The sequence below is a fragment of the Arabidopsis lyrata genome (assembly GCF_000004255.2).
Source record: "Arabidopsis lyrata subsp. lyrata unplaced genomic scaffold ARALYscaffold_1, whole genome shotgun sequence".
NCBI classification, from domain to species: Eukaryota; Viridiplantae; Streptophyta; class Magnoliopsida; order Brassicales; family Brassicaceae; genus Arabidopsis; species Arabidopsis lyrata.
In genome coordinates, this window is record NW_003302555.1 from 9080853 (window position 1) to 9105478 (window position 24626).

General features: G+C 35.3%; 5 protein-coding genes and 1 pseudogene across 7 annotated transcripts; 2 read left to right on the plus strand and 4 right to left on the minus strand.

Annotated features, from left to right (window-relative positions):
* Nucleotides 1-83: 83 nt before the first annotated feature.
* Nucleotides 84-3870, minus strand: LOC9329211 (chaperone protein dnaJ 10). Of its 2 annotated transcripts, XM_021013591.1 has the most exons (10): nucleotides 3433-3870; nucleotides 3174-3233; nucleotides 2535-2617; nucleotides 2229-2385; nucleotides 1838-1964; nucleotides 1561-1719; nucleotides 1182-1360; nucleotides 1009-1089; nucleotides 755-892; nucleotides 84-422 (listed from the first exon to the last, which is right to left on the minus strand). In XM_021013591.1, exons 1-10 carry the CDS (start codon nucleotides 3517-3519, stop codon nucleotides 318-320), a joined length of 1176 nt encoding a protein of 391 aa, XP_020869250.1. In that variant the 5' UTR covers nucleotides 3520-3870; the 3' UTR covers nucleotides 84-317. The 2 variants fall into 2 exon arrangements, with proteins under 2 accessions (XP_020869250.1, XP_020869251.1); XM_021013592.1 differs by lacking the exons at nucleotides 3174-3233; nucleotides 3433-3870 and adding an exon at nucleotides 2929-3020.
* Nucleotides 3871-6164: 2294 nt separating this feature from the next.
* Nucleotides 6165-8205, plus strand: LOC9329212 (uclacyanin-3). 2 transcript variants are annotated; one of them, XM_002890380.2, is made up of 4 exons: nucleotides 6165-6600; nucleotides 6696-6811; nucleotides 7324-7710; nucleotides 7806-8205. In XM_002890380.2, exons 1-4 carry the CDS (start codon nucleotides 6438-6440, stop codon nucleotides 7872-7874), a joined length of 735 nt encoding a protein of 244 aa, XP_002890426.2. In that variant the 5' UTR covers nucleotides 6165-6437; the 3' UTR covers nucleotides 7875-8205. The 2 variants fall into 2 exon arrangements, with proteins under 2 accessions (XP_002890426.2, XP_020870759.1); XM_021015100.1 differs by having other exon boundaries at nucleotides 6211-6600; nucleotides 7324-7714; nucleotides 7803-8205.
* Nucleotides 8206-9500: 1295 nt separating this feature from the next.
* Nucleotides 9501-10533, plus strand: LOC110225371 (bidirectional sugar transporter SWEET1-like). The gene is made up of 4 exons (XM_021014928.1): nucleotides 9501-9695; nucleotides 9790-9826; nucleotides 10012-10107; nucleotides 10169-10533. Exons 1-4 carry the CDS (start codon nucleotides 9662-9664, stop codon nucleotides 10512-10514), a joined length of 513 nt encoding a protein of 170 aa, XP_020870587.1. The 5' UTR covers nucleotides 9501-9661; the 3' UTR covers nucleotides 10515-10533.
* LOC9326489 lies at nucleotides 10434-12449 on the minus strand (annotated as a pseudogene).
* Nucleotides 12450-14725: 2276 nt separating this feature from the next.
* On the minus strand, nucleotides 14726-16329 carry LOC9329213 (indole glucosinolate O-methyltransferase 2). The gene is made up of 3 exons (XM_002893106.2): nucleotides 15721-16329; nucleotides 15253-15625; nucleotides 14726-15168 (listed from the first exon to the last, which is right to left on the minus strand). Exons 1-3 carry the CDS (start codon nucleotides 16167-16169, stop codon nucleotides 14869-14871), a joined length of 1122 nt encoding a protein of 373 aa, XP_002893152.1. The 5' UTR covers nucleotides 16170-16329; the 3' UTR covers nucleotides 14726-14868.
* Nucleotides 16330-18753: 2424 nt separating this feature from the next.
* LOC9329214 (indole glucosinolate O-methyltransferase 4) lies at nucleotides 18754-20437 on the minus strand. The gene is made up of 3 exons (XM_002893107.2): nucleotides 19723-20437; nucleotides 19258-19630; nucleotides 18754-19168 (listed from the first exon to the last, which is right to left on the minus strand). The coding sequence occupies exons 1-3, from the start codon at nucleotides 20169-20171 to the stop codon at nucleotides 18869-18871; spliced, it is 1122 nt and encodes a 373-aa protein (XP_002893153.1). The 5' UTR covers nucleotides 20172-20437; the 3' UTR covers nucleotides 18754-18868.
* Nucleotides 20438-24626: the final 4189 nt, after the last annotated feature.

Here is a 24626-nt window from a genome sequence, read left to right on the forward strand (position 1 = left end):
AAAGCAAGTGGTAAAGACAGCTATTTTACATATCCGCTTTATTTGTCTCTTCATATAGTAACGACAATAAGAATCACAACACATGATCTCCAAACATCAAATCTATATAAATAGAATAAAAACATTATACATTGTCTAAGATGAGATTTCATGTGTTTTTTTCCAAAGATCCAATAATTTCTTCTTCTACCAATAATAAAAATTACATAATGGTAATACCACCGCCTGCAAATATATCAATATGCATAAAGACTTATATTATATAGCACAAAAGGGAAAATAACCTTCTTGTTCATCTGAATCAATCCATTGCCAGTTTAAGAGTGTCTCTGTGCTCCTGGAGGCGGCGCAGGCCTTGGGAAGTAATGGTTGAATTGCTCCTCTCCAAGTTTCGGTGTTTCCACATAAGGGCTTTGCGGTTCCTATAAGAATGTGGTGTACATTGCATTTCATGAGTCCTTTAGTGGCGATTAGTAATTCACAATGGTATCCAAGAACTTTTAGTATCTGTAAGAGACTACGAGTGAAACAGTTTGTACTTCTGGCTAAAACAATAATACCCAACAGAAACAATCATATCTCGTGATCTCTCATAAACAAACATGGAGCTGTGTCTCACGATGTGTGAAAAAGGTTTCCAAAGATGAAGTTAATGTAAGGGGGAGATATTAAGATTACACAAGGTTATGTTCCTTGGTTTTTCTTTATGTGAACATACTAGTAGATGGAATGGCTAAAGAGGAAGGAGATGTACCTGAGGTCCAAATGTAGAGCGAGAAGCTTCATCAGATTTTGGTGATGTGGATGCATGATCATGTTCTTGACCATTTCCGTTTAGTTTGTGAAGTTCGGCTCTTACTAAAGGATCACTCTCACTGGCTATTTTGTTCTTCTATATGACCGCAAAAATAAAGCCTTTTTGCAATCAGTCCTTCCTTTTTACATTTAAACTATATTTGGAACAAATATGTGGTATATTCTCCAAGAACGGGATGAAAAAAGATTTACCTGGAAGATCTTCCCTAGAGTTTTTAACCCCTTGGCCCTTGCACGAAGCTCCTCTTTCTTGGCAATGGGATCTTGAAGTACCTAGGACAAAAAATAATCATAAAGTGGTTACAACACAGAAATTGACTAAGATGCTATTTCAGTCAACTAGTGAACAGTTATAGCTAGAGTACCAGCTCACAAACACGGGAGATAGTGCTCTCGATATCAGCAACATTGAGCTTCCACAGAGAATCAATCATCACTTTCTTATGGGTCTTCATGTACTCTTCAAGTTCCTTCTCGGTATAATTGCCTTCAACGCTTAGCTGCCTTTTCATTTCCTCTTGCAGCTGGAATAAAGCGTATGCACCTAGGAAGACAGAAAAAGAAAAGTAACTAAATGTTACTCCCTAAGAGAGGAGACCAAGTTCTAGAAAGCTAGGCGAGTGTTCTTGGGGTTTCTTTTTCAGTAGTTAAATTAAATGTTCCTTATGTAACCCATACTACAAATTCTAGCATATAATATGAACATGATGTTGTTGAGGTCGCCTTTGTACCTAAGTCACTAACCTGTTGCAGCTGTTACTTGGGATTTGATGAAGTGACCTTTCGTCCTAAACCATTCAGCTACGAATGGTACACCGAGATAAATAGCTTTCTTCCCAAGCTCTTTCGCCGCTTGTCTTACATATATATATCCAATTGTGTTCAACATTTCCACCCCGTATGCTGTTGAAGATGGAAAAATAAGTAGATAAGTTTGAGTTTTTTTACCACAGATATGGCATTGATTGAAAGAGAAAGCATAAACTACCAACGGAGAACAATATGCTACAAAACATCGTACCTGCATTAGAGAGTCTTGTTACTTCAGCTTCAGCATTGCTAATAAATTCATCTTTGTTCGTCATATATAGGTTGAGGCGGTCCTTAAGAATCTGAGCAAGTTTGTCTTCTCTTTCTTTCTGAACAGCCTGAAACCAAAAGCAGTCTAACATGCTTAGGAAATTATGAACAAAGGGGGAAAATATGGCACAATTCTTTTATTCCTTCTGATAATCTAAACAAATGTCTTGCCTCTTAAGAACAGATATTTTAACATGTCAATAGAGGGTGAGAAGAGATGAGAAAATTTCGATATGCTTTCTCCTGTTTTATGCTTTGACGTATAGTATGCCAAGAACGGAAGGTGATCAAAGACTTTTCTTAAGCAGGATAGATCAATAAATGATGTTTACCCTCATTTTTTCTATAATCTTTTTAGTATCGATCTGATCCCCTTCAGTGAAGATATCAAGTGACGCCATTGATGCCATAGCAAGCTGCCCTATGTATTCTTCAAAAAGTTCACTCCCAAAAAGCATAGCAAATATAGCCGCGGGATCAATGATCTCACTGCAAGAATGAACATCACAAGTAAGAACTGAGGAACAGGCCAAATTCTTTAGCAACAGGATCAAGATCCATGTCATCGAACTCCAAATGGTGCAAACAGCGAAGCACCCATAAAACTATCACAAGAAAGAACAAGAAAAGCCACTTACGTTGAAATCCCTGACTTCCCACATGTGTCATAGGCCTGACGTTGCCCTGGATCACTTAACACTTGGTAGGCCTCTCCCAACACCTGTATAAGAACTTAAGTTTTCAAAAAGCTCATCCAGAAAGTATCACCAAAGAAGAAAATAGATGACGAAAGACTACTGAGACCATTGTCATACTATGCTGATCTCTTGATAACCGAATTTTCCACAAAACTAATGTCACTGGTAGTCCTGCTAATATGCTTTTACAGAGTATGATAACAGCTATACCATCCAAAGCAAACACTAAAGAGAAGAGTATATTCCTTGACATATTATATCTGTTGTAATCTTAGACTAGCCTTCTCTCTAAATATTGAGAGTCATCCTGTTGTATGTATATATAGAGATGTACCCTGAACATAATCAATACAACGATCCCTTGATCAGCTCTCTACATGGTAACAGATAAAACAACAAACCCAAGCATCTTGTAGAAGAACCCGGTGCTCATGCACAAAGGAGAATGGTTAAAACACAAAATGTAGACATGATAAGCCAAGAAGCCTAAGACTTAAACTAAAGATAAAGAAGTTTTGTCCTAGATAAACAATAGTAGTGTTTTTTTCTCTTGACAATATTGAAAATCAGAGAACTTGCCTGGAAATTATGAGCAGCTTGAGGATCATTAGGGTTTTTATCTGGATGAACTTGGCGTGCCTGTAGATAAAGAGACAAAACAAGCCAACAATCAGCAGCAATTCGTAACGTCTAAATCTATCAACCTAAAAAATCACAACTTGGGAAACTGATCAAATCTCGTGGGTACGTACCAAAAGTCGACACTCTTTAGCTAAGAAATTACAAAACTTTTAACAAAAAAACAGAATCGTAGAATCAGAGAGATTGGAATTGAAACCTTGATGTAGTAAGCTTTCTTAATCTCAGCCTCCGTAGCGGTGGGGCTAACGCCGAGGACATCGTAAAACTCCGTCTCCTTCACCATTATCAAATCAATCCGATCACGATCTCCGAGATTCTTCGCGCTGGTCAGATCACACAAACGAACGAGATAGAAAATCTTTGTCTAAGTGAGGAGGAGGAGGACACGAAAACACTCCACGCGCGTCGTTGACGAGTACGCGCCAGCCAATTTCAACTCAACCGCTCCTTTTCTTCTTCTCTTTTTTTTTTTTTTATTAATTATTATTTTTTCTCTTTTAATTGACGATTAATTTGAATATCCCGTCGACCATTAATATTCGCCACGCGTTTATTCGTCAGCATCTCTGCTTTATATATTAAAAAAAATCAGTCTAATCGCTAATACGTACATTAACTTGAAGACTTTTTTTTTTTTCTTTCACATTTTAATTATTTTTTGAGATTACTAATTTAGGCTCGACCTTCTGGTTTCTCCGTGTGACAAATTTTCATGATTGATTTAAAAGAAAATGAAACATGCCATTCCTAAGTTTTTTAGTATGTGAAAAACAGTGATTGATCTTAACTCTTTAAGAAGTGAAACTTAATTGAAATGGAGAGTAACTATATTAAACTTATTACAAAAGATTTGTGTAATACAAAATCATACATTGATTGATTATAATTACCAGATTATAGAATAAGTAAGTACTGTCGCAGAGATATTAAACGGCTCAGAGTTTACGATCATAAACATCTTGATGAAACTTGAACTTGAGGCTCTAAACCGACCTGTCTTGAACTTGTAAACATAAAAGCCAAGAGAGGTCAATTTTTGTGGACCTAAACTATAACTACATCTACATGCAATTGTTTGTCTATTTATTTGATTTAAACGTAATATTATGATCTAAAGTTTTGTCGATGAATCAGATTCAAATTAATGTTTTTTAGTATTTAAAAATTTTAGTTTTAGAATTTGTCGTCAAAAACGACGTTCTTTCTTCTTCTTCAAATTTTACCGAATACTTTAGTATCGTAAACTATTCTTTTATATAGTCCAAATTAACAAAGATTAAGTATTGTTTAAACTAGAAGTCCATCAAAAGGAAGAGCAAAAGATTTTTGGGGGTGTGGCCGAAGCTCGCGTTTTGGCATGTAGTAGTTGTCGTTTTAGCATAAAAAGCTAAACACAAATACGACGAGACGTGTAACACATAAGGCTGTGTGGTGTTCCGGGTTCGTGTGGTTTTCTATACATAAAGTAAAAGGTGCACGATGCTCGTGCCGGTGCCATTTGTTTTCTCCGATTATTTGCTATACATATTCTTGGAAGACTGCAAAATAAATTTGAAAATTTTCTTACCTTTATATAAGTATCAAACACAAGATACAAACAAAATCATGCAGAGACAAATCCCTTAAGCTTAATTTTGTTATTTTGTTTGTTTTGAAGTAGATGTTTGGTTTTGTCTATTACAGTTGTGTTTGGAACTTATTGATTTTTTTTTTTTTTTTTTTTTTTTTTGAGAACCCAGTATCCAGACCACACAGTGATCTGACTAATCCACTGGGCCTAAGCCCGCGTCACAGGGATTTTTAACCTCTACTTAAGGGCCCCTGATAAACTGGTGGTCTGGGGCGCCTGAGCAAGTCCGCAAATAAATTCCCAGATGGCCAAAGGAGTGAGAGAGCGAAACTGCGTCTGGGAGGATCGATCTCTGGCCTAGACCAACAGGGCGATCCTTCCAACCAAACGAGAACCACTCGCCCACCACCATGTGGTTGAACTTATTGATCTTGATCGATACAATTTAACTTCTACCGTCGATACAATTACTGACAATTAAAGACCAACTAGATTTTAGCAAAATACATGTCTAAAATCGAAATACAATTATTTATTTAACTTTTAAGGTGATAATAATCATTTGAAAATTATATGGGGGCAAGGGACCGTGTGTGTTATATAAATGTTAATGTAATGAAATTTATAATACACTCATTATCTTAACAAAAGATAAGATTAGCATTGATGACTCCTCTGGCCTAAAACAAAGATATGTGTATAATTGCTTCCAGCCCATAAAGTTGTGTCGATATTAGATCGAGTCGAAAAGTTATGGTTATTGTATGTCTATTTTCGTTTGATTAAAGATGAAAAAAGTTTTTTTTTTATTAACAAAACGTTAGAAGATTTAAGAAACATGTTGGGGTTAAATCACAGGCGTAATGATTTAAGAATAATAATCACCATCATTATCTTGTTATATAATTCTCACTTTATTACTTTTTTCTCTCTTTTCTTTTTTGTATACTTTTATTTATACATGTTATTTTTTGTTGGTTCACTTTTGTTTGTCAGATTTTTACTACCAGAGCATTATTTCCCGTGATAAAAATGATGGCACCTTTTTTTTTCTCTCTTCTGTATATTCATATCTTATTCTTGAACCAAAATAAACCATGAGTATTATGATGAAGTTTAGTTCAAACGAAAGATTAAATGTTAATTTTCGATTAATAAGACAATTTTAATATTATTATTTACCTTAAAGCATTACAAGATATTAACTTATAGTCAAGAAAAACTAGTTATAGACTTACATTAGTCAAAATGTCATTTAAAATGCAAACTTGTTAACACTAATTAACATTCCATTCTTAATTCAAGTATAGTTATGGAGCAAATTAATTAAAAAAAAAAAACAGTCCTCAAAATTCTCAATCTTCTCCATTTCTTCAACACATAAAAGTAAAAGAGACAGAGACACTCACTACACACTTCTCAAAACACTTCTTTCTCTATCTCTCACCCCTTTTTCTCCTTCTCTTCTCCCTAAGCTCCATAGGCACTAAACCTCTCTTTTGACCTAAATGTGTGAGAGAGAGGCCTGCAAAGATAAAAAGGGTAGACATCATTGAAGCTTCTTTACTTTTTTTTTTTAATTTCAGAATCTCTCTTAAACCTACGAACCTCCTCATTTCAAGCTAATTAACATGGTTTGGTCTCAGAAACATCTCACCTCCTCAATGCTCTTCTTCTTCTTCTACTTCTTTGGCTTCCTCTCTCTCTTCTCTCGTCCTTCTTTTTCCGCCACTTTTCTCGTCGACGGTGTCTCTGTCTGGAAAACCCCCACTGTTCATGTCGGCGACTCTGTTAGTAAGTGTTCTTTTTACAAGAACCAGTCCTTTAATTTTCCTATTTTTTGTTAGATTTTTCTCATAATTAATATTAATGGTGTGATCTTACTTTAGTTTTCAGACATAAGTACGGATACGATCTCTACATCTTCAGAAACAAAGATGCATTCAATGTCTGCGACTTTACACAAGCCACTCTTCTTACAAAACCTAATTCCACTTCCTTCTCGGTACACATTTCTTAATTCGTTACAAAGATTGTTAATTTCATCTGGGTTTTCTCAGAAATTTCATAAAGTTGTGATCTTTTTTTACAAACCCCTTTTTTCTCTCTGTTCTTGAGATTGACAAAAAAGCTCCTCTTCCCCTGTTTTCCTCTGTTTTTATTTATTTTTAATTAATAGTTTCAGTGCATATATTAATAGAACTTGAAATCCAATGCTTTGTTCTGACAAAAAGAATTGAAAAATTATTAGATTAATACACTCAAAAAGTCATATGTTCAGGGCTCAATGATAATCGCTATTAAGAATCATCTTAATTCTGAACTTTAATTCTTCCTTTTACCTTCTTAAAAAGTCGAATTTTCCAAAATTTTAATTTCACTGTAATGATCTACTTTTTTCTGATTTTCTTATCCCAATTACATGATAATTTTCCTCAATCCATTGACAGTCACAGTTAAGTAACACTATTTGTTAAACTGCACTACATTTTAACCCAATGTCTTGTTTTTTTTCAGTGGTATCCATCAAGAACAGGCTCTTACTACTTTTCCTTCACAAACAACACATCTCTTCCCAGAACTTGCCAACTCAACCAGAAGCTCACAGTCCAAGTCATCCTCTCCGCGGCATCACCGCCATCGCAACCACCGGCAATCTCCCCTGTTCCGGTTTCTGAAGGAGGAGTGATCTCATCTCCTTCTTCTTACCCTTGGCCATTAGGTCCTAGAGAAGGTTCAGCTTTCTCTCCGGGACCATCTCCATCAGAGATCACGTCTGTGACAGTCCCCGGTAAAGACGGAGTTCCGTTCATTAACAGTAATCCGGCGGTTCCTCTTCCCACCGGAGAAGTCGACTCTACTTCCATTAACCCTTTACCAACTTCCACTAATTCAGCTCATCAGGTACATTCACATACAACAACAAGTAAAAAGGTTAATTCTTTTTTCAAATACAAAACGATTTGATTTAATAGAAATGTTTGATTGTGTGTGTGCAGGTGATGATGATGACATTAAAGGTGAAGCTAGGTTTGTGTTGTGTAGCCATGTTTTTCCTTCTTCTGTAGAGAAACAGAGCTGTTAATGGAAGAATGATTACGTTTCTGATCTTATTGTTAATCCAACAACTTAACTTTAGTGTTGTGTAATCATTCTCTCTTTAGCTTTTCTGTTTCTGTCTCGCTTATGGTAGGGCTCTTGTTAGAATCTTAGGGTTTATTTATTTTTATTTTGATGTGCATTTTTATAAAATCAATGTGCCTTAGTTTTTGTTTCTGAGTTCGTGTCTCTCTTTTCTTTGTGGTCACCACTACTACTTTCACTCATATGTCTCAGATTTTCTTTTCAGAATTTGGGTCCCCTCTCTAAGAAATAAGCATATGGTATGGTTAGCTTTAATTGAGTTGTACTATACTATATCGGTATATCCTATCCTTTTCTTATTTTCTAACTATTTAAAATGCATATAAATGGAGGAGACTTGAACATTAAATTTTAAAAGCATGTGAAGATTTCCGTGAACAAGATTCTCAAAGAATGAAACATTAAATTAGAGAAGTAGCCGTTGGTTGTTTCCCGTGAGTGGAAGAGGAAGGAAACAAAATGAAAGTAGCCGACCGTGGAGTAATGAATATGCACTTGTGACTTGTGACTTGTGACATGTGAGCTCTTCAAAAAAAACAGGAATGAATATTTCATGTAGGCCTGGGCATTCGGATTTCGGATCGGATTCGGTTCGGATTTATTCGGATTCGGATAATTCGGATATGAGATTTTATTATCCGTTCGGATTTTATGACTATTCGGATCGGGTTCGGTTCGGATAGTGTCGGATTCGGATCGGTTTTGGATCGGTTTTGGATCGGTTTTCGAGAAAAAAAACTAAAAAAATGTTCAATTTAGATTAAAAAATAGTTTAATTTTACTAAAATTTGGCTAAGTTTTCAAAAAATATGTATAATATTAACAAATATAACTAAAAACTTTCCAATATCTAGGTTATTTAGGATATTTTTGTTATTTGTTATAAAATTATAGCTAAATATAACTAATATTTTTGGATATATAATTTTATTTTCGGTTTTCGGATATCCTTTCGGTTTTCGATTCGGATAATTCGGATAGGAGAATTTATTATCCGTTCGGGTTTTGTGACTATTCGGTTCGGATTCGGAGCCGGATTTTTCGGATCGGTTTCGGATCGGTTTTCGGATTTCGGATTTTATGCGCAGGCCTAATACAAATTAACAAAATCGTTTATTTCTAACAAAAAGAAAAGGAAAAAGAAAACAAAATCGTTTATATCTTAAAAGAAAAAGAAAATTACAAAATCCGTCACAAGGCTCTGAGCTCTAACCGAAGGAACGTACCATCCAGAGGGTTGGGTTCACTTCTGGAGGACGAAACAAGTATCAGATAAATCTTTCGTTTTCCCAAAAAAATATTTTAAGTAACAAAAGAGAAAGATATGTTTAGTGTATACTAAAATTCATAATAATAAACTCTAAAAAAAAAAAAAAAAATTAGAAAATGTTCCTCATTGTTCTTTTAAATACTTTTTTTAATAAGTTTTGTTCAATTTTTTATTTTTTTATTCGTCTATTATTTTTCAAATTCTAATAATACAAAATATATATATAGAAAAAAGCTCTGATTAGTTATTTAATTTCATAAATATATCTTTTAATTTTGTAAATATTGGTGTTTCGCGGTTGGCACACGCCGGTTCTCGATATATACCTGAGGAATACGCTTGCCGATTAGAAACACTTATTACTTGCATTCTCTCGCATTTTCTCTCACTTTCTCTCTCGGCTTACAAACACAAATCTTTAGTCACCTTAAAGATCAAAAGATGAATCTCGCTCACACCATCTTCGGCGTTTTCGGTAAACCCATTTCCTCAACCTCTCTCTCTTTCTTCTTCTTTCTCCATGAGTTGTTTCTGAGGCTATCGTATTCGTCGTTTTTCTACTTTTACAGGAAATGCAACTGCTCTGTTTCTCTTCTTGGCTCCTTCGTACGTATTCTCATCCTCTCTCTCTCTATCTTTTCTCGTGAACCGATTTTTGACGATTCTCTCAATTCCTTTGCCTAAATTGTTGTTTTGTTCTCCATAGTTTCTCATGTGTTTACGGCTAATTAACCAAGAAAAAAACTCAAAGATTTCCTCTTTATTTTTGCTTTGTTCGTGAATGAAATTAGGATAACATTCAAGAGAATCATCAAGAACAAATCAACTGAACAATTCTCTGGTATTCCTTACCCAATGACTCTCCTCAACTGTCTCCTCTCCGCTTGGTAAAAAATCACTCTTAATTCTGATTCCTCTGTTTTTCTGATGTTTGCTCTGTTTTCTCAGGTACGGGCTTCCATTTGTGTCAAAAGACAACTTACTTGTGAGCACAATCAATGGCACAGGAGCAGCGATTGAGATAATCTACGTGTTAATCTTCCTTTTCTACGCACCAAAGAAGGAGAAAGCAAAGATCTTTGGTATCTTCACTTGCGTCTTGGCCGTATTCGCAACAGTAGCTCTCGTCTCTCTCTCTGCCCTCCATGGAAACTCAAGAAAACTCTTCTGTGGTATCGCAGCCACTGTTTTCTCCATCATCATGTACGCTTCTCCACTCTCCATCATGGTAAGCAAATCAATTATTGTGTCTCTTTCAATTTTTTACTCTTTTTTGAGGTTGTTGATTTACTGACTTGATTTACTTTATCTTACCTCCAAGCTGAAGCAACGAACGATTAAGCTTTTCTCCTCCCAGCAAAAATGGAGCTCACCCATTTCTTCTTTAAGCTTGTACCTATTGCAATACTGTTGCTTTATGAGGTTCTGTATATTGTTGGTTACTTTAGCACTCATTGGTCTTGGATTGAATCCTGCCATCATCATCCTTGCTCTCCATTTTCCGGCAGCCTCGTATCTCTCTATCCGCTCTTCTCCTTCGCAAGCAACGATGTTGGCAATGTCTCTAGCAAGACACTGTCTTTCTACATTCATCCTCTCTTGGCTTTCTCTTGGAAGTGTCATGTCTAGAGACTCGAAAACCGCTGAGTAGTACTCGTAAGCCTCTATGAATCTGGAGAAGAACGGGGAAGTGTTTGTGTTCACGTCTTGTTCAACGACTGTGACGAGCTTTGGGTTCAGGCTTTTGACCATGTGGAGTAGCTCGTCCCGCTGGTTCACTGTTGTGACACTCTCGTCTGGCATGTGGTGAAGCTGGAATGCAAAGTTCACAATTAAGGTTTCTCCGGGTTTGCAACCGAGTGTCGATGGAGAGACAATTGAAGTCTTTGAAGGCACTGCTCTGCAAGTTGTTCCAGTCTTAAACCAATGATTCTTAACCCTCCGATTGAGCGTTGGACTGATTCAGGGTCATCGATTCCGGTTAACCTCAGGCGAGGACGTTTACCGGGTAACTCAGCAACGTACCGTATCAGTGTCATGTATTGGTTCCCTTGGTTAATATCGAAATCGATTATGTGAACTTCCTCAGTTCCTCTTCACCTTTGATTGCTTCAATTATCGCACCATTAGCTGCTAAAAACCCGAATTTGAAACAAGGACAGACCTCAAAGAGGACTTGCATAGCTGCAAGCCTCTCATCAGAAGGAGGCTCTTTGCATTTCAATGCTCTGTAGAGGAATTTCCCTGAAGCAGCCATTCTTGCAGCTAGACCTTCCACCATGTAAGCTGCGATTCTCTGAGAAGGGTCTCCTTGGATCGAAACAATCTGCCTCAGCTCATTTACCATTGACAAAGCTAATTCTGCTTTCCCTTCGGATAGCGCACGAGCACAAGATATCAAGATTTGCTTTGGAGTGGCTTGCGACACCACTTCTTTGCTACTTACATGAGAGTTGGAATCTGCAGATGATGATTCTTTGGGCGAGTCGTGATGCTGTTCACTTTCGTTTTGGTACGACCATTCGTTGTCAATCTCCATCAGATTATCTATTCCAACCATTTTCTCATCTTCATCGCCGAGAAGAGCTCTTTCAAGCTCTTGAATCTTTGATCTCATTTGCTCATCATCAAACTCTTCCTCCACCACATCCATGCTCGGACTGTAAGAACCCGCTTGGTAATCTCCCAAAAGCCTCGTAGATGAAGTAGAAGTTGAATCAAACGGCAACTGAAATTCCATGGAACATCCAAGAACCGGTCTTGGCTGATACGGAAACGAGTCCAAAGAGCCAAATGAGCTGAACCGAGGCACCAGAGCCAATAGGATGTTGTACAAACTCATCTGGTGGCGAATCGAGAAAGTACTTCTCATAACTTTGGCTTGGGTAAGAATCATCAGTCAGACAAGTGTTCTTGGACCTGTCTGGATCAAAGATTTGAGCAGAAGTGACACCATTGTTGTTACCATTATCATTCAACGAGTAAAGCTTCGGGTTCCTATACGATGTAGCGGATGGCTCAGCTGGCCTCACCAATGACATGACTCTCGCTTTGATATGTTCTCTAGCCACAGTCTGTTCCACCATTCAGCTGCAACAACAATGTTCCTTAAATGTTAGATTCATAAAACGTCACACACAGAAAGATGTCAAGCTAGAGTGATAGTAACAAAAGCTTGTTGAAACATGCAAAAAATATTTCCTAAAGATTTAAAAAGCCTTTGTTATTAAAATCATCATAGATTAACCAATTATGGAGCTTTCTGATCCAAATCTCATCAAATAGTGAATATTTAAAAATTCAAATATCCAAATCCCATGGTTTTAGGTGGAATTTGGGAGAGTTTTGATATCAAATTCCCTAATTCACCAAAATTCACCAAAATCATCTCAAAACTCATTAAAACTCAAATCACTCCAAATTCTTTCTTCAATACACCCCCTAAGTATATTCTATCTTTCTTTCATTATAAATTATTAACAATGCCCTTTACTTTCTAAATTTATAAATTTTGCCCCATTTATTTATGGTTAACTAATAGTTCAACAAATTTTATCTACAGTAAACATTTGAGCAATATTTTAAGTATCTTAATAGATCCGGAAGCGCATTACCAAATTATTAAGTTGTTACTCTATGTTATGTTATGTTTATTTTATCATTAATATCGGTATTAATTATGTATTTTAAGTTTTATATTGAATATTTTGTTGTTTTTCCATTTAATAGAAGTTATCATTGCATTTTAATTTGATTGGATAAAATAAAAAAATAAAATTTATAAACTAATTGGATAAAATATAAATAAATAATTTGTTTGGTATAAAAGAAAAATTTCTTATAATTTAAAGGATCATTTTGTAAATAAAAAGTTCATCTTCAAAATATGAAGATATGAATAGTATACCTTCAAATATGAAGATACACTATTCACTTCTTCATTTTGAAGGTAAAAATGAAACACCATTGGAGAAGATTTCTTCATTTATATCTTTAAAATGAAGGAAAAAGTGAAATTTAAAGCACCATTGTAGATGGTCTAAGCGAATGATCTGTTTTCATTTGTTTATTTTCTCGTCAATTTGATTGACATATAACACAGCGACACGCGTATTAGGACGAATAAGCGTAAGGAATGGGGAAAGAAATATCAAATACTGTATGCTTTAATCTTGTCATATTAGTGGCCTCCATCTTGAATTTTCCTTCCAGGAAGGTCACAAATTGTTAGAGTCAAACTTCATTAATCATTATCTTAGACTCAATCACTATATATTTTAGGGATAATTAGTCCAATAATTACAAGAGACCTGAAATTTTTTAAATAGCCACATAATGGACCACCTTATGTTAATTTGAGTATCCGAGCGAATGTTACTGTAAGACTATCAAATTGTGTATGAATAGGTCTGAGTCAACAACGGCGATCCTTTGACATCACAACCGGACAATCACTTTGGACATTATTAACAATATTATCTTTATGACATGGTTGATTATATTAAATCAAACTCGATGAGCTTGCTGTTAGTAAAATATCATTTGTTGGTCACTGCTATTATTGAGACAAGAAACAACATTGGTGCGATGACATATCACAATAATCAAATTTTCCGTTATCTGCATTCCTTTGTGTGACATGGACAATATCATATTTTATTGTTTTTTCATTTCAATTGTTAGAGGTTGTTATGAGATACTAGCTCGTCTCATGATTTCTTTATTGTTTTATCGTTAGGGTTTAAGGTTTCATTGTCAAAATTTAAATCATCTTGTTCAGAAACATCTTGCGTTTGCGAAATTTTTGAGTATGTTAGACCGACAGTTTTTCTAAGCTCATAAGTCACAATCGATTATTTTGTTTTTTTTTCCATAATATGATTTCCTCCTATTTACGTATAGCGAGAATAAATCAGATTCATATTAAACCCTTTAACAAAAATACGAGAATTATGTTAACCCGCGTGGGCATCGAAGATATCCATGTCTTATGGCTTAAACTTGCAGAGGTTTCAAATTCTATTCCACATTTCGACCAAAATCGTTGTGCGTGTGGCCACAATATTTTAGCCGAGATGAGCTTACATGCACGAAACTCCTACCAATGAGTTTGTTAACTTTTTTTTTTTTTTTTGTAAACTAGGAAATTTCGGACCGAAACATATACATTAACTTCCTAGACTTGGACCCGCTTTTAATATTTGTACCATATCAGCTGTCACTCGATTAATTATGTGACTTTTTAGAATTTTCCACGATATTTTTCCAGGATATTTTTCCAATTGAACTATCGACATCTAGTGAACTTGTTTACCTTTGGATTAGCCAGGCTAGATCCATACACCCGTGCCAATTGGAAAAAAAAAATGAGATTCATGGTTTGGTGGCTTCAATAGGGTGGGGACTAGGTAGTTTACAACCCAAAGAGACGGACAATATATTCGTGAAATCTTGAAAAAGAATCCAATATCACTATAAACTGGTTCTTAAAGGGTATAGTGAAAAAATAAAAATAAAGATCATTTTTATTTCATATTGCTCAAAAGACAAAGAGAGAGGCATGACCATTTCACACAAAGCATTGAAATATATATATATATGAAATTAACAATTATGAGGATTTTGTTTTAAATATAATTTCACACATTTTATTTGCAGAACTCAATAATCCAGCAGTGATAAGCTTGGCAAACAAACATGCAATGGGTGAAGCCAGAAGCTGCAGCCAAAGATTCAAATTCAGCTCTTGATCTCTCTTTTCCTCCGGAACATTGGGTAAACATTAACATGTCCATGTCAAAGGCAATGTTTGCGTTGATGTCTCCATTCTCTGCGTCATCAGGAGTGACTAATTCTATGACAACCACTTTACCGTTGTCTGGTAGTGATTTCCAACAATTCTTAAGAATCTTCACACAATCTTCGTCGGTCCAATCATGAAGTATACGCTGTAAAAATATATAGTTCCAGATGTAAGTACAAGCTACTAGCATGCATACACTTCCAAGAATAGGAGAGTTGATGAAACTTACTTTCAAGATCATAGCATCTCCGGTTGGGACATCTACGAACATATCTCCCGCAACATGTTCTACACCGGGATAAGAGGGTGCTTGTGCCAAGGCGCAAGTTAGATCAAAATTGATACCCTTAATACTGGGATACTTAGAAGTAACAACACCAAGGGTGTTACCAACTCCACCTCCCACATCAACCAACACATTCACATCTTTGAAACCGTGGTAAACTTCAAGAGCCTTCTTCACAACCGCAATGGTAAAACCGGTCTGGTTAAAGAGCTTGCTGAATCTCTCATCTGTACCCATATAATCAAAGAGTTTCATGCCACCATGTGCACGCCCAAACGCATCTCCTCCTTCTAGCACCACATCTTTCAATTGTGCCCTGAAATTTATGTATCCATAAAGTAAGATTTCATAGCTTATAAATAAGGATTCGAACATTGAAGATGTGTTACCGAGATGATTTGTGAAAATTACCAGGTATTAAGGAAGACGCTGTCGAAATTGACAATGACTTGAGAAGCAAGGGATCCAATATCTTGAATGTTATTCTTCAGGAAGAATCTGCAAATTGCCTCGGCTCTATAGACCCTCTCACGCTTTCCTTCTGAGACCTTACCACACTTGACCATAGAATAGCTAGCGAGTAGACGAAGCATGCGGTCCAACAGAACCGGAGCCCCAGGGTTACGGGGTGGAGTTGGTAGCTTACTCGCTATCTCAGAGGGTGAAAGGAACGAGTCGGTGCGAGAGGCTTCAGCGTAGAGAGTGTCAAATACACCGAGCTCAAGGGAAGCTTTGAGAACCATTGGAAAGGCGGCGGCATTGGCAAGTCTCACGGCCATCAAACCCAACTCGTTATCATCATCAATAACAATTGGCGTTTTAGGGTTAGAGCTTAAGGTTTCTTCAAAAAGGTATCCCATTTCTCTTTCTTTTTGTATTTTCTTCTCCTTCAAGGCAGTCTACGTGATCAGATGTACTGAGAGATCTCTAGAGAGTGTGTTTCTTCTTTGTAGTGTTGGGATGATGAGTTAGTATATTTTTGATGTATCTTTGTTTCTCCTTTTATAGCTAAGGCTAAGATATTTTTCTCTTTATTTTATTTAATTTCATAATATTTTCACGTATATATTATTGTTGGCTTGCCGGTCCATCTCGGGGGCTGACTGAGTAGTCTCTGTGTAGAAAGGTAAGAGCTATTAGTGGACATACCAAAAGTCAATGTTCAAAGGAGAGATTCACTAATATTTCATCGCTATTACTCTATTAGTCTGACCAAGTGTCTAAATTAGTATTATCTTTGTTTTTTTTCTCGCAGCTTGAATAGCATTTATAATTAAGTAACCAGTAAAATCGAAATTATCGGTATCTCAGCGCAAAAATGTTTTTGTCTTTCTTCATCGACAAGGGGATTAATTTAATTTATTACAAGGGTGCCACTCAGAGTCACGCATAGGTGATAGGTACCACACTACCACTTGATACGACGACCAAGGACTGGGCCAAGGAAAATGATTCTCTCTATTATTGTTGCTTTTGTAATTTTCCTTCAAATTTACAAACAATTTCTTATATGGAAGACTAACAATTTGAGTTGATTTGTAAGATAGTTGAAAATTTAAGATGTACATGCAATGATGCAAAATAATTTTAATGACAAAATTTTACGTCGACGTATCATAATGATTGGATAAAATAATATGTTACGTTTTTTTTCTTCCAAAATACGTTTGAGATCAATATTTCACGTAATTATTTTATCAATATTATTAATTTTATTAATTGATGTCCAGGTTTTGTTTATCTAGCAAATTAAATTTATTATATTTTTCTAGCAAATTGTTTTGAGTATATTATATTTCTAAATTTATTTTTCACAAATTGTTTTGAATATTTCTAGAATTTCTAATTATTTCAAGAAAGTTTGAACCTCGTTAATATATATAAAAAAACATGCTAATCTTTAAATATATTTTTTTGTCGTCTAGATTTATTATTAATTGCAAATTATGAGAACTGTTACATAGACGATTCTACAACTGTCAATTCCTTCCAACCCTTACTAGATTCATGACAGACTACACTTCTTTCTTCGTAATCTTGATGAATACATTCAATGATCCACGACCTGGCGACACTTTCTTCTCTGCGTAGAATCCTGGCGAACGGCTATAATTGTACATCGCTGGAGATTTCTTGCACACTTGCCTCCATTAATCTGCAAATTTGTTAATAAATCGCAAAACCTGGGACTCGAACCCCAGACCTTTTGGTATAGAAGCATTAATCAACCATTGGTCAACCAATGAGCCAAATGGGCTTCCATAATAAATCTAGACGACAAAAAAAAAAATCTTTAAATATTAAAGCCGTCCGTTTTGATAAAATAGGTTCATTTGGAGATTTGGACCAAATTCATGTAACATCACAATTGTCACTTTATTATGGAGTCCGCAGCCAGTCCCTTTTCGGCCGTTAGTCTATTTTGAATTGGAACATCGGTTTGATTCCAGGAAAGTCACAAAGTTTGATTTAGCAAAAATAATTATATTAATGTATCGTTGCTACTCTTATTAAAAATAATTCTTACTAATTAAGAGTGACGTTTTATTTTCCCCAACCAATATCCGAATGCAGTCGCCGAGGAATCTCAAATTGCGTAGGACTAGGTCTGAGTCAAGAACGGCTATAGTCTTTGTCTGACCATTATAAACAATATTATCTTTATGAAATTATGACTATATAAAAAGTTTATATCTAAAATTATGATTTTGTATATTGTTTAGAAGTTTATGAAACTTAATTGGACTAGATCAAAGATTTTGTTTGGATCGATTAGCCTACATCAATTGGGGAATCTTAGTTGATTTTTAGGTACTTTTCTGTCTAAAACCTATAAGAAATTTCGTCTATAAGAATTTCGAATCGATTAGATACAGTCCGACAGTTTGATGGTTCTGGAATCAAAAATATTGTTTTTGTAAAGATTAAAGAATATAATATCACTACAATGCTGGTTTAGCTTTTTGGCATATTTGCCTTTTCAAGTGAAATCCGTATGGGGGATTATAGCTTTATATATTTATAAGCTTTTAAACATGACGGTCGTTGTTAAAGTTAAAAGAGTAAAAAGTGGCTAAAGATCCTGTATCTTTTTTTTTGTTACTATAAAAATTCTTATATCAATATTCAATAGTGATGAAATTAAGTCAATGAACTTTGATTAAATCCATTGACTTTTTTTTTTTAGATAAAAAAATCCATTGAATTGTAAAAATCTTATATCCTATGAAAATTTCCAAGACGAAGATTAATTCTCTCTAGCTTTTACCTGTGCAATTACAGAAAGATTTGATACAATAAATTAGAGAGGTAGTCATATTTTCTGCTGCTAGGGATACAACAGCTAATGAAGAGAAAACAGCCGACCATTGAGTAATGAATATGCACTTGTGACTTTGTGAGTTGTTAGTGAATAATCAATTTCGAATGAGTAGATAAAACCAGTTCAAGGGACAATGACTAAACTCTTTTATTACTCGATGACAAAGATATCAAGAGAAAATGGCAACAAAGATGCAAATTATTATTAACGACGATTTAGTTTTACATTTCACACATTTTATTTACAGAACTCAATAATCCAGCAGTGATAAGCTTGGCAAACGAACTTGCAATGGGTGAAGCCAGAAGCTGCTGCCAAAGCTTCAAACTCAGCTCTTGATCTCTCTTTTCCACCAGAACATTGGGTAAACATTAACATGTCCATGTCAAAGGCAATGTTTGCGTTGATGTCTCCATTCTCTGCATCATCAGGAGTGACTAATTCTATGACAACCACTTTACCATTTTCTGGTAGTGATTTCCAACAATTCTTAAGAATCTTGACACAATCTTCATCGGTCCAATCATGAAGTATACGCTGTAAAAACATATTTAAACACACGTAAGTATAAAATCCTAACATGTATACATTTCCAAAACATATAAGTAATAAGTTGTTGAACTTACTTTCAAGATCATAGCATCTCCGGCTGGGACATCTACGAACATATCTCCGGCAACATGCTCCACACCGGGGTAAGAGGGTGCTTGTGCCAAGGCACAAGTTAGATCAAAATTGATACCCTTAATATTGGGATACTTAGAAGTAACAACACCAAGGGTGTTACCAACTCCACCTCCTACATCAACCAACACATTCACATCTTTGAAACCTTGGTAAACCTCAAGAGCCTTCTTCACAACCGCAATGGTAAAACCGGTTTGGTTAAAGAGCTTGCTGAATCTCTCATCCGTACCCATATAGTCAAAGAGTTTCATACCACCATGTGCGCGGCCAAATGCATCACCTCCTTCTAGCACCACATCTTTCAATTGTGCCCTGCAAAAATGATGTATCAATATCGTAAGATTCATTGAATATGAAGCCACTTCTTTAAGAATTATAAGACATCCATGAATAATGAAAATTACCAAGTATTGAGGAAGACACTATCGAAATTGACAATGACTTGAGAAGCAAGGGATCCAATATCTTGAATGTTATCCTTCAAGAAGAACCTGCAAATTGGCTCGGCTCTGTAGACCCTCTCACCCTTTCCTTCTGAGACCTTACCACAATTGACCACAGAATAGCTAGCGAGTAGACGAAGCATGCGGTCCAACAAAACCGGCGCCTCAGGGTTACGAGGTGTAGTTGGTAGTTTACTCGCTATCTCAGAGGGTGAGAGGAACGAGTCGGTGCGAGAGGCTTCGGCGTAGAGAGTGTCAAAGACACCAAGCTCGAGGGCGGCTTTGAGAACCATTGGAAAGGCAGCAGCATTGGCTAGTCTCACGGCCATCAAACCCAAGTCGTTATCATCATCAATAACAAATGGGGTTTTAGAGTTAGAGCTTACGGTTTCTCCAATAAAGTATCCCATTTTTCTCTCTTTCTTCTCCTTCAAGGCACTCTACGTGATCTCACTGATCGGAAGCGAGGAAAGATGTATTGAGAGTGTATGTGTGTGTGTTTCTTCTTTGTATTGTTGGGATGATATTGGTTTAGTATATTTTTGGTGCACCTTTGTTTTACCTTTTATAGCTAAAGGCCTAAGCTTAGATATTTCTCTCTTTATTAAATTTAATTTTATAATATTTTCTTATAAATTATTGTAGGCTAGCGTTGCCGGTCCAGCTAGGTTGCTGAATAGTGTACCGTGGAAAAGTAAGAGGTGGCTGCTGAAATCTTGCTCGAAGTAAAGACGATATATAAGTCAAAATTCAAAGCAGAGATTTGATTTAATTTCATCACTATTATACGCGACGGACCAAGTCGGACCAAGTGAATATATAAATATATCTTCATGTACATATCATTAATGTCACAAAAAAATGATATTGTAGATGAATGATATATATATATAATTATTTTTATATTCACTTGGTCCGTCTAATATTAGTGATGAAATTAAGTTGAATGAATCCCTACTGTTGAATTTTGACTTTTATAGTAAATTCACTTACAACTTGAAACAAGATTTTGCAGTTCTCGATTGTTTTTTCCAGATATATACCCAATAAAAACCCCAGAAATTCAAAAACATTTCTTGGTTTTGAGCTTCTCAAGACTTTCCGGAATAAACAAACAATTTCCATCGACATATATAGAGAGTATGAAATGTCTTTAAATGTTTTGGCAATTATTTATATTCAGACAAAGATATTAGTTGGTGGATTCAGGTGTGTCCGTCTTGACTGCACAAGTGTCTCGGCCAAGACTGAAGACAGCTCCAAGACGTCACAGACCTGTCTATTTCAGATTGGAGAAGCATGTCCCATGGCAAGGCAAACTTTTCCTAAAGAGTCAGTTCCACGAAGAAGCAGATTGAATTTTGGATCAGAATGGACAAAGAACACTTGTCAACTTGTCTATTTCTAATTATTTTTATATTTCCAAAAAGAGATGCGATCATAATTATTATCACATTCGCAAACGGGTCAATATTTTGGAAATGGCTTTACATGTATTTCTTCTATTAATTGGTGTTACGTTACGCCCATTCATCAATCAACATATGTTAAGCCCATTATATTTGGCCCAGTTAAGTTTCAAATTTTCTGCTATATTAACTTATTTAGACAAGAATTGTAATTTTAATATTTTTGTAAGTTTGTGGCTATCATTTGAAAATGATTTGCACCAGACTCTTTATTTTCAAGCCTACAGAAAATTTATCTATTCGAGTCTCTATGCTTTTTTTTTTAAAAAAAAACAGGTTTCGACGCGTAGATTACTAGATTAACCATCGACACAACAAAATTAAGTGCGTCTTAAACTGTTAATAACAGAAAGTATTCCGAATTTTCATGATATTTAGCGTTTCACGAGTAGGACTAGGACTTGGACCACACTAGTAAAGTTGAAATCCATATGTCTATTTCCTTCATTTTCAATATAAAAGGCACAATATAATAACATACTTTTCACTACTACATAGGGAGAGACTAAGGGATATACATTGATTCAACATATAGATTATTATTTAAAAAAAAAACATATAGATTATTGTTTATTTTAGGATCAATTTTTCTAATCCAAATTACGAAAACCAGATTAAATTTTGTTTTTCAAGCCTCTCTACAAAGACTATAGCATTTTACACAATGCTTTTAAAATATTTGAGATAGTGGACTTTATAATACCATGTATTCTAACATTATAGATATCAATTTATTGAATTCATAGAAACATACGTGATATCATAATTCGTATACGGTTTGTAATTTATTAATATCGACTAGTGTCTTCATTGTGTAATTATTTCCGATTAATCTATCCGGTATATATTTGTATGTAGTGTGTGAATCATAGAGAAAACCAAAAAAATATTGCACTTATATGATATGAGATATAAATTCAAAATTCCGGAATGTTAAAAATATGCTGGCATATATGTACGTAGGCGACTACGTATGCATGCATACACATGAACAAACATCTAGGTAGATGTCTACGTACGTGTGTGTGCAAACAAGTGATGATGATGGTGAAATGTGGTGCTATTCGTGTGGAAACCACACTCGTCCCTCTTTCTTTATATTATTATCAACTCTTTCCATTATTTTATCTCACCATATATCTATTTCTCAGTGCTTTCCAATTCATTAATCCATCTATTTTTATTTTATATACATATATAAAAAAAAAAACCCTAACTTTTATGTGTGCATTTATCTACTATTAATTTGTTGTTTATGATTTTCACTTACATACGGCTCTAGCTGGATCAAAGAATCTATAGTGTGAAAAGCATCTGATTCAATTTTGATCCCCTTCATATATAAGATAGTTGGATTCTACTATTTCATATTTTAATCGTCCATTATGTGTCTGTTTATCAGTAAGGAGCTGTATTAGTTAACTGTTAATCCATGTTTGACCTGTTTTTTCTTCCTAAATTAATGAATCCCTTTTATTAAATTTAATGAAAGAAGGTGTAGAAATATGATTACACTTATCAAACAATTCCAAAATATAACAATGTCTTATCAATAAATAGAAGATTACCCATTGATCACTTTTGGTCAAACTCTAAACAGTGTGTGTGATTGATTTCGCCCCCTTCTGTTTTGGGATTGTTTCTTTGTCGAGAAAAAAGTATAATATATAAACCAAAAAATAAACAGAAAAGTAAAAGAATGAGATTGTTGTTTCATTTTTATTTAATTAGAAAAATGCTTTCACAGTTTCCGTGTTCTGAAATCAAGGAGAGAAAGGAGAATATAAAATAAAAATGACATATACGCTCTTGATTTGTTTCAAGTCTTTTTTTTTGATCATTTGGAATTGAAAAAACGGTCTATTTCCCTTCGAGAAGTATCGCATCATAACAGATAGAGCCCAATCTTTGACCCCGGTCCTAATGTCCCTGAAATGGAAGTTCAACACCTAAATGTCCCCGAATCGAAAGTTCAACACTTAAATGTCCCTGAATCTGGGTATCGTCGGTTTTAGCTGTAAACCCGAGACCAAACCATGTATTCCCAAAACCAAACCGATTAAATATCCGATTATATCCCGTAACCCGACCCAGTCTCGAATTCATATTTCCCAGATTCGATTTCAAAACCTCACAATCCCCAAATTTAGAACCCTAAATTCCAAATCCCCAATTTCGATTTCAAACCCCAATAATTATCAAAGTTCCTCAATAATTCAACAACACAATCATAATTTGATAGCTAAAGAAATACAAATCAATAATTTCATAATAATCTGCTCATAAACCAACAAATCTCATGTTGCTCCATGGAAACTTCGTCGTTCCCGCCGCCGTTGCCCCAACACCAATCCTCGTCGAAGAATCAGCTTTTACACCACCACCACAACCTTTACCTTTACCATAACCGCCGATTTCCCTCTTCTCCTTGCGATCAAGCCAATGATGATACTTGTTATCATCTTCTTCCTCAACAAAGCTAGATCTTTTCACTTTACTCTTCTTCTTCTTCCCATCCATGTTCAGTGTATTCATCTTCACCACATCGAATCCATAAAAAACAGAGTTTGAAGAGAACTTATAAAATCACGAATTCACGATAAAAAAAAACCCCAATTTGAAGTTTCACAAAAGCAATTGTCAATAATGAGTGAATTTACAGAAAATCAATCGAATTTGAAGTTACAAAGAAGCGATTAAGAAACTGAACTAAGGATGAGGAAAGACTCTGAATACTTGCATCCCAGATCGTTTGGTTAATCTCATCAATCTTAGAAATCGTCATGGAGAAGAAGAGAGACTAATCAAAGCTTATCAATATCGAAGACCACATTGATTTCATCAACCAAAATTTATGTCTCATCTTTGGAACTAAGTGGTGATGACAAGAGTAGACTGTTGATGGAGTTTGAGCAGCAGATTAGATCAACAAAATCGCAATTTCTCTCTAGGGTTCTTTCTTTTCGATTTGGGGATTTTTTTTTTAGGGTTTTGTTTGGGGATTTCGATTTTAGAGAGTAAATTGGGTCGTAATTGGGCAAAATCTGGTTTACTCGGGTTATAATTAGGTTTAGTTGGTTCGTAAATCGTTTTTGAATACAGTAAACCGATTAAACCCATCTCTGTGTGGTATTAGCTCTCGAACTTTCGATTCGGGGACATTCAAGTGTTGAACTTTCGATTCGGGGACATTTAGGTGTTGAACTTCCATTTCAGGGACATTAGGACCGGGGTCAAAGATTGGGCTCTATCTGTTATGATGCGATACTTCTCGGGGGGAAATAGACCGTTTTTCCTCTGGAATTATATTAGAGAAAAGGTGGAATACAGTTTACACAAAAAGAAGTCTTTCAGCCACACAAGGAGAGAAAATAACTTCTCTACTACATCTACCAA

What these genes read in the sequence shown, in the direction of transcription:
- LOC9329211 (XM_021013591.1), bottom strand. Translation starts at nt 3,519, where the DNA reads ATGGTGAAGGAGACGGAGTTTTACGATGTCCTCGGCGTTAGCCCCACC. An exon ending in GGGAAGTCAGGGATTTCAAC is followed by an intron (nt 2,386 to 2,534) that starts GTAAGTGGCTTT and finishes TCATTCTTGCAG; the next exon opens with TGAGATCATTGATCCCGCGG. An exon ending in CCAAGTAACAGCTGCAACAG is followed by an intron (nt 1,361 to 1,560) that starts GTTAGTGACTTA and finishes CTGTCTTCCTAG; the next exon opens with GTGCATACGCTTTATTCCAG.
- LOC9329212 (XM_021015100.1), top strand. Translation starts at nt 6,438, where the DNA reads ATGGTTTGGTCTCAGAAACATCTCACCTCCTCAATGCTCTTCTTCTTC. An exon ending in CTAATTCCACTTCCTTCTCG is followed by an intron (nt 6,812 to 7,323) that starts GTACACATTTCT and finishes GTTTTTTTTCAG; the next exon opens with TGGTATCCATCAAGAACAGG. An exon ending in TAATTCAGCTCATCAGGTAC is followed by an intron (nt 7,715 to 7,802) that starts ATTCACATACAA and finishes ATTGTGTGTGTG; the next exon opens with CAGGTGATGATGATGACATT.
- LOC110225371 (XM_021014928.1), top strand. Translation starts at nt 9,662, where the DNA reads ATGAATCTCGCTCACACCATCTTCGGCGTTTTCG. An exon ending in CACCATCTTCGGCGTTTTCG is followed by an intron (nt 9,696 to 9,789) that starts GTAAACCCATTT and finishes CTACTTTTACAG; the next exon opens with GAAATGCAACTGCTCTGTTT. An exon ending in TTTCTCTTCTTGGCTCCTTC is followed by an intron (nt 9,827 to 10,011) that starts GTACGTATTCTC and finishes GAATGAAATTAG; the next exon opens with GATAACATTCAAGAGAATCA.
- LOC9329213 (XM_002893106.2), bottom strand. Translation starts at nt 16,169, where the DNA reads ATGGGATACCTTTTTGAAGAAACCTTAAGCTCTAACCCTAAAACGCCA. An exon ending in AGCGTCTTCCTTAATACCTG is followed by an intron (nt 15,626 to 15,720) that starts GTAATTTTCACA and finishes CATAAATTTCAG; the next exon opens with GGCACAATTGAAAGATGTGG. An exon ending in GAGATGCTATGATCTTGAAA is followed by an intron (nt 15,169 to 15,252) that starts GTAAGTTTCATC and finishes ATATTTTTACAG; the next exon opens with CGTATACTTCATGATTGGAC.
- LOC9329214 (XM_002893107.2), bottom strand. Translation starts at nt 20,171, where the DNA reads ATGGGATACTTTATTGGAGAAACCGTAAGCTCTAACTCTAAAACCCCA. An exon ending in AGTGTCTTCCTCAATACTTG is followed by an intron (nt 19,631 to 19,722) that starts GTAATTTTCATT and finishes TCATTTTTGCAG; the next exon opens with GGCACAATTGAAAGATGTGG. An exon ending in GAGATGCTATGATCTTGAAA is followed by an intron (nt 19,169 to 19,257) that starts GTAAGTTCAACA and finishes ATGTTTTTACAG; the next exon opens with CGTATACTTCATGATTGGAC.